This window comes from Meriones unguiculatus, chromosome 8 (assembly GCF_030254825.1).
Source record: "Meriones unguiculatus strain TT.TT164.6M chromosome 8, Bangor_MerUng_6.1, whole genome shotgun sequence".
Classification (NCBI taxonomy): domain Eukaryota; kingdom Metazoa; phylum Chordata; class Mammalia; order Rodentia; family Muridae; genus Meriones; species Meriones unguiculatus.
In genome coordinates, this window is record NC_083356.1 from 25,542,511 (window position 1) to 25,552,424 (window position 9,914).

General features: G+C 48.3%; 1 protein-coding gene across 2 annotated transcripts; it reads left to right on the top strand.

Moving 5' to 3' along the window:
• The first annotated feature begins 3,186 nt into the window (after nt 1-3,186).
• Nucleotides 3,187-7,162, top strand: Ly6s (lymphocyte antigen 6 family member S). 2 transcript variants are annotated; one of them, XM_021659427.2, is made up of 4 exons: nt 3,187-3,272; nt 3,578-3,648; nt 4,687-4,794; nt 6,558-7,162. In XM_021659427.2, the coding sequence occupies exons 2-4, from the start codon at nt 3,579-3,581 to the stop codon at nt 6,782-6,784; spliced, it is 405 nt and encodes a 134-aa protein (XP_021515102.1). In that variant the 5' UTR covers nt 3,187-3,272; nt 3,578; the 3' UTR covers nt 6,785-7,162. The 2 variants fall into 2 exon arrangements, with proteins under 2 accessions (XP_021515102.1, XP_060245260.1); XM_060389277.1 differs by having other exon boundaries at nt 3,242-3,303.
• Nucleotides 7,163-9,914: the final 2,752 nt, after the last annotated feature.

Here is a 9,914-nt window from a genome sequence, read left to right on the forward strand (position 1 = left end):
GAAATTGGGCAGGCTATTTTAAAAACCTCTCTTTGCCGTGTAAATTCCACCAGGAGAGAATAAGACCACTACCACAATTTCTGAACCAAATTTGAAGCAAGCTTCATTAAATACTGGACAGCCAGCTCCATTTCATTGTGGCTGGTGTTAGTATTTAAAAATGGTGCCACACATAGACAACAGATATGATAGGAAAAGATATTTATTGGGTGGAGTTAGCGAGAAAGAGGGAAGAGGGAGAGAGACAAAGACACACACATACACACACACACACACAGAGAGAGAGAGAGACATGGTGTGTGGGGGTGCCCCGATAGAGAAAGGGGAGAGAGCAGGAGAGGAGCAAGACAGAAAGAGTAAGAGAGAGACAAAATAGCGGGTTGGTCCTGGAACCTCATCTGCCAGATGTGTTTGCCATGGATCTCAGTCTCTGGCTTGCTAGGGGGCCCTGTTGCTCATCTGGGGGCTGATCAATCAATACTTGGCAAATTAGTGAGGTTTGACTTATTGGAATACCATGTCACATGGCAGTGACATAAAGGCCAGGGAAACTCCTGTCCTTGTGGGGCGTCTTGGACCTGGACCTTTTCGGTGTAGGGACATGCAGCATGCCAAACCCGATAGCGGGGAGAATGAACATGTAGCTTCTTCGCAGAGGCTTCTGCAAGACAGGGTCTCCCCACTCTGGGCAACTGTGGGGACAATGGGATCATTCACCCTCTGCAGTAAGACTGTCCTGTGCTGTGAAAAGCATCCGTGGCTCTAGCCATAAGAGGCCAATAGTATCCTCAGTCCCATCAGGCATGGGTTAGTATCTCCCATCCCACATGTCAGTTAGTTCTTGGCTTGGGACCCTTACTTTGTGGACACAAGACCCTGTTAAGGGTTTGCTCAGAACCCACTCTCCCTTCTTCAAACAAGCAGATAAGCAACTGACAAGTACTTGGAGCCTGGCTCTGGTGAGCAGTACATACCCTCTGTTTAGAAACAGGAAAAAGCCAGGTTGGTGGTGGCGGTGGCAGTGGAGGAGGAGGCTATGGTGATGCACACCTTTCATCCCAGCACTCAGGAGGCAGAGGCAGGCAGATAGCTATGAGACTGAGGCCAGCCTGGTGTTCAGAGTGAGTTCCAGGACAGCCACGGCTACACAGAGAAACCCTGCCTCAAAACAAAACAACCAACCAAACAAAACAAAACAACCAACCAACCAACCAAACAAACAAACAAAACCAAAACTGTTGGGGCTTGGTCTGGTGCTATGTATTCAAATGCTTATTTCAGTGCCTTGAAATAATTCTGCCCTGCCACGGTCATTGTTTTTAATGTTGAACTAACTCCTGTACCTACTTGATGAGAAGGAATGCTCTAATTATTCCTGGTTGACTGATTAAAAGGCCTACACTTGGGCCGGGCAGAAGGTAGTAGGTGTGGCTAAGGTTCAAGGGGCTTAGTGGGGAGAGAAGGATCTTGGGAAGGAGACAAGTACAGGGGGATGAAGAAGGAAGAGGCCACTGACAAGGGTTAACGGGAGAAGACCACATGGCCAATCAGCATGGGTGGAGGAAATTGGTCCAAATGAAGAACAGTAGCAAGTATTTTGGGATTATGGATGGGAGGCAGCCCAAATAGGAATGATTAAAGCAGATGACATGGAATGAGGACTTAGACGCGATAAAGATAGTTTAGGGGGTTAATATTGGCCATGCCCCAGGTGAAATAAGGCTATTATTAAAAACAAACAAACAAATAAAAAAACTATTGAATTAGATCAACCTGCACACTTTAAAAATGTTTTAACATTAGAATGTAACTCAGAGAACCTGTTACGTTGGGGAAGAGGCTTTGCCTATATATCCATAGGTGATGAAAGACTATGGATTGCATCTAAATCGATAAAAGATCCCATCCGAATAAGAGAAGCTTCCAAGTGAAAGGCACGACTGAAGGAAGAGACACAGAAGGCAGATGCCCCCTGTATGAGAACAGCTTAACAAGCCAGCTGAAGAGGGACAGATGGAAAACCTTGATGCTGAAATGGACTGTTGCTAAAGGACTGATAATCAGGGCTGCAATTACGCATCCGGCTGGGTGGGTCTTTGTAAGGACATTTGGACTGTTTGTGGGACTGGTAATTGTTTCTTTTGTAAAAGAGAAACTGTATACAATTTTTTTTCTTTTTTCTTTTTTTTAGCTTAAACAGGAAAGGGGAAGTTGTAGAAGAATGTTAATTCAGAACGTGGCTGCTCTGGCAAGGGATCACATCCAAAGACCTTATAGGTCTGTGAGATCTGGCTGGAATACAAACACACCTTTAACCCAGGAGACAGAGGCAAGCAGATCAGAGTTCAAGGCCAGCCTGGTATAGAGCAAGTTTCAGATAAAGAAAAGCTTATGTCCAGGCACGGTGTACTCGCTTTTAATCCCAAACAACGAGGGTAAAATTGGTTTGTTGAAGGAAGCACCAAGGTTTGAAAGTTAGGTCTAATTGAGTGTCAGAAAAAAGTGCCCAATCAGTGAAATATTTGTCAGAATAGGATTCGTCCAACTCTCATGAGAAGAGAGAAGAAAGGGAAAACTACTTTATAGGCAATGCAGAGAAAGAGGAAGTGGTTTTACAGATAGAGGTTGAATGAGACAACAAGCTACACACAGGTGAAGACAGAATAAGCCAGAGAATGAGAAGCAGCCAGAAGACTAGAAATGACTCCTGGAGTTAGTTTGAGGCCATGCAGAGCAATTCAGAAGCCAAGAGAAAAGCCAGATTGAATAAGTTAGCTGGGAGAGGAGTTTAAGTCAGAAAAGCTGAGCTGAACCAGCCAGCCCAGAGCTAGGAAAGAAAAAGAAAGGGTGAACTTATTAAGCAGTAAGTCTCAGAGGCTGTAATGATTTTGGGCCTAGTTTAGCACACAGAGGCAGTAAGCCTCCAAGATAACAATTACTCCAAGTGAATCAAAGTTGTTTTTACACAAAACAAAACAAGAGGAAAAGTAAAAAAAAGAAAAGGCTGGGTAAGTGGCCTCCTTCCCTTGCTACAGATGTAACAACTCCCAACCGCTGTGTACCTCTGGCTCACCGGGGTCACCAACAAGCCTTGCCAACTCTTAGACAATAAGTAATGAACTTTTTTTTTTCAGCCTGGAGGAAATACGAAAAATTCTCCCTTTTAAGGATAGCAGCTGGGAGGAGCTAAGGGAGGGGTCGGTCGGTACTTATATCAGTCCACATCACACTAGAAATTTCCACTGTGCCTACAGCCTGGTCACAGAGAGAACGTGAGGAGAGGCGTCAGGAAGGGCGGCAGTGGCGAGTGCAGGGACGGGCCCTCAGGGACGGGCCCTCAGGATCGGGCTGTGGTTGGGGGTTTGGGGTTAGGAAGGGAAAGCTGAGTGGGTGGTGGATAGGAAAACTAGGCAGATATCCATTCCTTGGGGAAATATGTGCGGATGGTTGGAGGGAGGGAAGATTGAGTGCCTGAGGCATACCTAGGCCAAGTGAGAGCTCCAGGGATGTGATTGGTGGGTCTATTAACTGGTTCCAACTTCCAAGGTTTTGTCTATGCATGCACCCCTTATCCTAGGATGAACAGTTCCCACGCGATGAAGTCCTGTGTGCTCATCCTGCTTGTGGCCCTACTGTGTGCAGAGAAAGGTGAGACGGAAAATGAGAGATGGGCAGGAGGGTCCAGTGGAGACTTAAAAGGAACCTCAGAGTTGTGGGGACACTTGTGTTTTCATTGTGTGCCCAGGGCCTAAGGTGTGCCGTGGCCAGGGGCTGTCCTTTGGGGGTTGCTTATAGTTTGTGAGCCCTCCTGTGCTCGGGTGGCTTAGTGGGTCTGTAAACCTGCCAGTGTCTGCCTGCCTTGTAACTTTCACCACATACAAGTAGGACTCTTGGACTTCACTACCTCTGCTGTGTACACTGGCCCCACACTCCTCGGTGCCCATCGCTTCAGAAAGAATTACTGTACTCTCTGCCCCTCTCATTTCTTTCCAGAGGCCCAGACAACCTGTCCTCAGACTCTCCTCAGCTGTCCTTGCCTCCCCAACCAGGCCACTGGCCTCTATAAATGCAAGCTAGCAGAGGCTTCTTTTCCTGTTGCCCAGCTGCCAAGTCAAAGAGTTTGGAATTCTTAACTCTTGGCATTTGGCCTTTCTCTGATGCCCAAGCCCAGCCACGTGAAGGCCCAAATGCCAGAACTTTCCTAGTTTAGGAGACTCTGAGGCCTCAGATAACCCTCTACTTCTAGCTACATCTGTATTGTGGGTGGTTTGATGGTGAGCCTCAACTCTGAGCTGGGCTCTGAGAAGTCCAGTGCCCTGTCATACTCCAAGGCCCAGCACCAGCTCTGCAGGTATAGATGTGAGAAGACAGGTCAGAACAGCCTCCCTTATCAGGTGGCCCTGGTTCTGCCCCATACCTACTCATTCATCCACACAGCATTTCAGCAGACGTCAGGTATCTATGTCTTCCTGCTTGTCTCGCTAATACCCCTAATACCTAGTATATTTGAACAATTTCAATAAGTGGCTCTTGGCTCACATTTGCTTTTGGTGGAGGTGCTGGGCAATAGTGTCCTTGCTCTGTCCTATAGGCCAGCAGCTGTGTGGACAATAAAGCCAGATGCAGAGGAGGGATCTGTGCTACGAAGGATGTGCTCTGCCCCTCATGTATTGGCTTCTTTCTCAGCTCAGGGACTGCGCTGCTACCAATGCTTGGGGATAGCACCCTGCGAAGTACTCACCTGCCCCAGCTCTGATACAGTCTGTGTCACTCAGAATGTTGAAGCCAAAGTGTGTAAGTTCCCTGGGGCCTTATGCAGATGGGTGGGAGGTGGATTGGGAGGAAAGGTCCGGGCACTTGTCAATCATAGTTATTTATGAACCATAGTCTCCAAGTTCCCCTTTCTCTTGGGGTTGGTGTGGGACTCCTGCAAAGTGGGGGTTCTGCCCTGGGGTCCAGAAATGTGCTAGAAGGTGAATCCTAAAGCAGTGGAATGCATGGTTGTCATCATCTCCCATCCCCTCACCAGGGTAGCCCTGTGACGCTTCTGTCCTTACTCCGTGTCTAGGGTCTCACTGGCTTACTGAAGGCCCCGAGGAATTAGGAGCGTTTAGTGAGTCTTTGCATACGATGAAGGAATCTGGAGTTTAGGCTAAAGGAGTGACCCTGGGATGTTGATGGAAAAGGGACCTCAGGACATAGCAGATCCCCAAGGTTGTCAGTTTCTAGGCACAACCTCTAGACAGACAAGGCAGGAGCAGGCTTTGTAGAAACCCTGCTACTCAGTTTCCTCTTCCTTCTACAGCTTGCCATCCCCTGAAGCAAGTCTCCTAGGTACAACTGCCTGGGGGACCAGTCAGAATCTGAGAGGCCAGCTGCACTTTCTGCTCTGCCACTGAGTGGTCTTGCACTGTGCCATGTCTTTGTATATGTGTGTGTGTGTGTGTGTGTGTGTGTGTGTGTGGTGGGTGGGTGTTTGTCTCTGAGTGTGGGTTCATATGTGTGCATGTATGTGGAGGCCAGAGGACATTGTTAGGTTTCATTCATCAATCACTATCTACTTAAAAAAAACAAAACAAACAAACAAACAAAAAAAACCTTAAATTTATGTGAATGGCTTTTGGTTCCCCTGGAACTAGACTTATGGATGGTTGTGGAACCACCATGTGGGGCTGGGGACAAAACCCTCGGTCTTTGGAAGAGCAACAAGTGCATCTAACTGCTGAGCCATTTCTCCAGTCCCAACCACGTTGGTCTATGAGACAAGCTCTTACATGGGGACCTGGTATTTGCCAAGTAGGCTGAGGGTGAGGGCTGGCTGGGTGGTCCCTGGAGCCTTCTTGCTGTCGCCTCCTCACCATGGAGATCATGAGCAGTGCTACCACGCACGGCTGGCTCTTTACCTGGGTGCTGGGGTTTGAAGCTCGCTCCTCATGCTTCCGTGTGACCGGCACGGTTACCGACCGAGCTGTCTCCTCAGCACAGAGCGTGTAAGTGCATGTGTGTATACATGTGTGGGTGCAAGGGCATGGAGCCCAGAGGTTGATGGGTATCTTCCTTGGAAACTATTTTATTTACTGAGGCAGGGTTTCTCACTGTACCCCAAGCTTACAGGTTCAGCTAGTCCAGCCAATGAGCTTACCTCAGGGATTCCCCATTGCTCCCTCCTGAGCACTGAGATTACAAGTAGGCCACCATGCTTGCCCATCTTTTGATGGGCTCTGGTGATTGGAACTTAGGTCCCCAGTGGTCACACAAACAAGCACTTTATTCACTGAGCTGCTCTACCAGCCCGTTTTCTTTTAAGACAGGGTCTTTCTCTATCCCCAGGGTGACCTAGAACTCCTCATGCACCCTTGGTTGGATTTGAACTCATAAAAATCCTCCGGCCTTAGTCTTCCAAATTCTGAGATTACAAGTATGAGCCACCATGTCTGGCTTCAGTGTGCCTGAAGAGTCAAGGCTGGGCCATCCAGGCCTGGTGGCATGTGCCCTAGACTTGGGGATGCTGAGTTGTTCCTGTATAAGCTGTGAGGTTACTCCCTGATGTTTTGCAGTATCTTCTAGAATTAAAACGAAAAACAAGTTCTGTGCTCCTGCGTGCCCCAACAATTTGGGTTTCCCTGAATACCTGGAGATTATGGGTACTGGCAGCGGCTTCGACATTTCCTGTTGCATGGAAGACCTCTGCAATGCAGCAGTTCCCACTGCGGGAAGGACCTGGACCCTGGCTGGGGTGCTTCTGTTCAGCCTGGGGTCAGTCCTCCTCCAGACCTTGCTCTGATGGCCTTTCCTGCCACTCCCACCCTCATCCTTGTATCCCAATGTGTAATCCCTCCTTCCTGGAGCCATCTAAGGATCCATTATGAGTTATAGATGCTCTGAGGTAGGGTGGGGTCGGGGTAGGGCGTGGGACACCTTGTTTCAGGTCCTTGTTTCAGTCCCTGCTAGGTAGGTGCCCAACTCGTCCCTAGGTCACCACCTAGAATGCCATTTTCATGCTATTCTAGGCCCTGGAGGCATTTAGACAGCACAGGGAAGAGGCAGAATTCCAATGTATTATGCCACCACTGTCCACACATAAATCTCTGGGGTCCTGGGGCTTTCCCACACATGCCGCTCAACAGCCCCAGTTGAGTCCAATAAAGCCTTTGTTCTCTCAGCCAAGATCTATAATTTTCTTTTGTCCACTGAGTCCTGCCTGTCATCCACATCTCTACTGTTTCAGGTAGTCACATAGCAATCTAGCTCATGTCACTCAGCTTGGAGTGGCGTACTGCTTGGTTCGGGCAGGCTCTCCTCAGGGCTGATGCTGGGGGCAGAGAAAGGCTTCTCTCACTTCCCCAAAGCACTTGCTTTTGCTGGGGGAGAGGTCAAAATCTGTTTCTCAGGCTCTGAGAATGAAGTGAAACTTACACGTTCAAAGGTACCCACCCTTGCTTTATGTCTTGATACCTGGTGAAATCTTTAACATCTCTTACTTGGTCTTTTTGTCTGTCTCAGGCAGTCAGCACAGGCCTTAGGAATAAGGGGCTGCTAGCCAAGTATAGAGCCTCATGCTGCCCACAGTACATGATCTAATTGTGTCTCCTTCCAACCCAGCAGCAGACTGGCAGATCTTCATTAAACCTGTGTCTTGGCTGTAGTTGTCTGTGCACACACTGGAGGAGCCAACAAAGTTAAACACCCAGCTTACTTCTTCAATGGAATGGGGTGCCTGGCTGTTTTTCCTGGAATGCAAGGATCGGGTGTATCTTACAACCTGGTGATCTTTTGCTATCTGATGAGCCAGGAATGACCTGTACCCTCATTTGGGGGTAGGTTCAGATCTTTGTCATCAAGATGTTGATGGACCGGTGCTGGTGTTCCTCAAATCCAAGGTGACTAGGTCAGGACTGTGATGGCTAACCTTGGTTGTCAACTTGACTACTTCTGTAATCAGCTAGAATCCAAAGAGCTAGGCATGCCTGTGATCTTTCTGATTGTATCACTTGAGGTGGGGGACATACCCTCAATCTGTGCCACACCTTCTGGTGGCAGCCTACGTAAGGGACACGGGAAAGGGAATCTCTTGCCTTTTCCCTGATTATCCTCACTCCTGACACCGTTAGTAACTCAGATTCTCAGAAGTGTGACCCTGTAGTGAGCTATGCCTGCCTTGCTCAGACAGCCAATCCTGAGTGACAGTCCTGACTCCTCAGCAAGATCAGGAGGTGTCTACCCAGGTGTGAGCTCCACGTGTGTCACTCCCTAGAAGATGGACACAACCAGGCCACTGTGACACTCAAGTACCACCCAATGGCTTGAGTAGAAGGCTGTACCCTTCAAAATCAACAGCCTGGAATGCCTCTGCACAGTGTCTCTTCACCACTCAGCCTATGGCAGTTTTGCCAGTGTCTCTACTACACCCTTTAGCGTCTGCCTTTTTGCCTTGGTGAATTCTTTCATGGACCACTAGTCTCCACCCTGTCAATACCATCTCTGTCATAGCAGAGACAAGCATTCATCTCTGTTCCTTGCCCATCTTATCCAAGGGTCTCAGGCAGAAGGCACTGCTGTTGTGTGTCCTCTGATCCTCACCCTGAAATGTCTGGTTCTGTTCAGCATGACCAGACTGTAGCCTACTGGGAGGCACTCAGGAGGCAGAAGCAGGTGGATCTATGTGAGTTCAAGGACACCCTGGTCTATAAATTGAGTCCAGGACAGCCAGGGCTACATAGAGAAACCCTGCCTCAAACACCACATGAAAAATATGCCCCAACAAAACAGAATGAGATGAAAAGTCCATAAAAATGCCATGGAGTTTGTTGTTAGCTGACTACTATTTCTGGGCTTGGGGCCCTTCCTGATGTGTGACTAACATACCAGTGAGATTTCACTAGAGAAAACAGATCTTTCCTTTCCCGTCTGGTATCAGCTGCAGATGGGTTTGGTTAGGGGTGGGAGCCCATGTCCACTTTCCCTTCTTAGTGCTGGGGCCTCATCTGATTGATACCAAATGTATGCTGCTAGAGTCTCTGTGAGCTCATATGTGTACCAGTTCTTCCTTGGATTCAGATTCATCCATTCCCTCTGGCTCCTACAATCTTTCCACGTATACCTCTGAACGCTGAGGGGAGGGCTTTTATGAAGACATCCCATTTAGGACTGAGTGCGCCAAAGTCTTTCATTCTCTGAACAGTTGTGGATCTCTGTGTTAATTCCCATCTACTGCAAAAACAAAACAAAACAAGACAAAAAAAGATTCTTTGATGAGGGCTGAGTCAGGCGCTGATCTGTGGATATAGTAGTATGCCATTAAGGATCATTTTACTGCTACGTTTCTTCAGCAGAATAATAGTACTGGGTTTTCTAAGGGAAGAGGTAGAATTTAGATTCTATTGTTTTTGACCAAGAGATGGAGTTCAAAGTCCATCATGAGGGCAGGGTCCATCTTCAGTGGCCCCAAGGATGTGAATCTCTGTAATGTGATGCTCCTGCCTTCATCAGGTACAGGGTTGGGGTAAAGGTGAACACAGGAGCATGTGCAGGGTACCAACCTTTACAGCTCCGTTTTAAAAGTTACAGGGGTGGGGGCAGGGACCTCCGGACTCCAAACTCAGACTCAAGACCCATCAAGGAAGAGTCTGCTTTCCAGCAAGCAATGAGGAGCCAAGGTCTGGGAGAGGTGCAACCAGAGACTAGGCTGGGGAACCTGAGGGAAGTAAAAGGGTAACACTGGAAAGGAGCACCCTTGGGCACAGGATAGGACACGGGGCCACCTGCTTAAGAACAGAGGAGATCTGGCCACCACAGAACTCCTGATAAGAACAGAAGATGGAAGCTGGTCAAGGACCTCATAGAAGCTGTTCTGAGAGTAGCAGAGACAGTAGAAGAGAGTTCCTGTTTCTGGTCCTTTGTTGTCTCTCACTTCT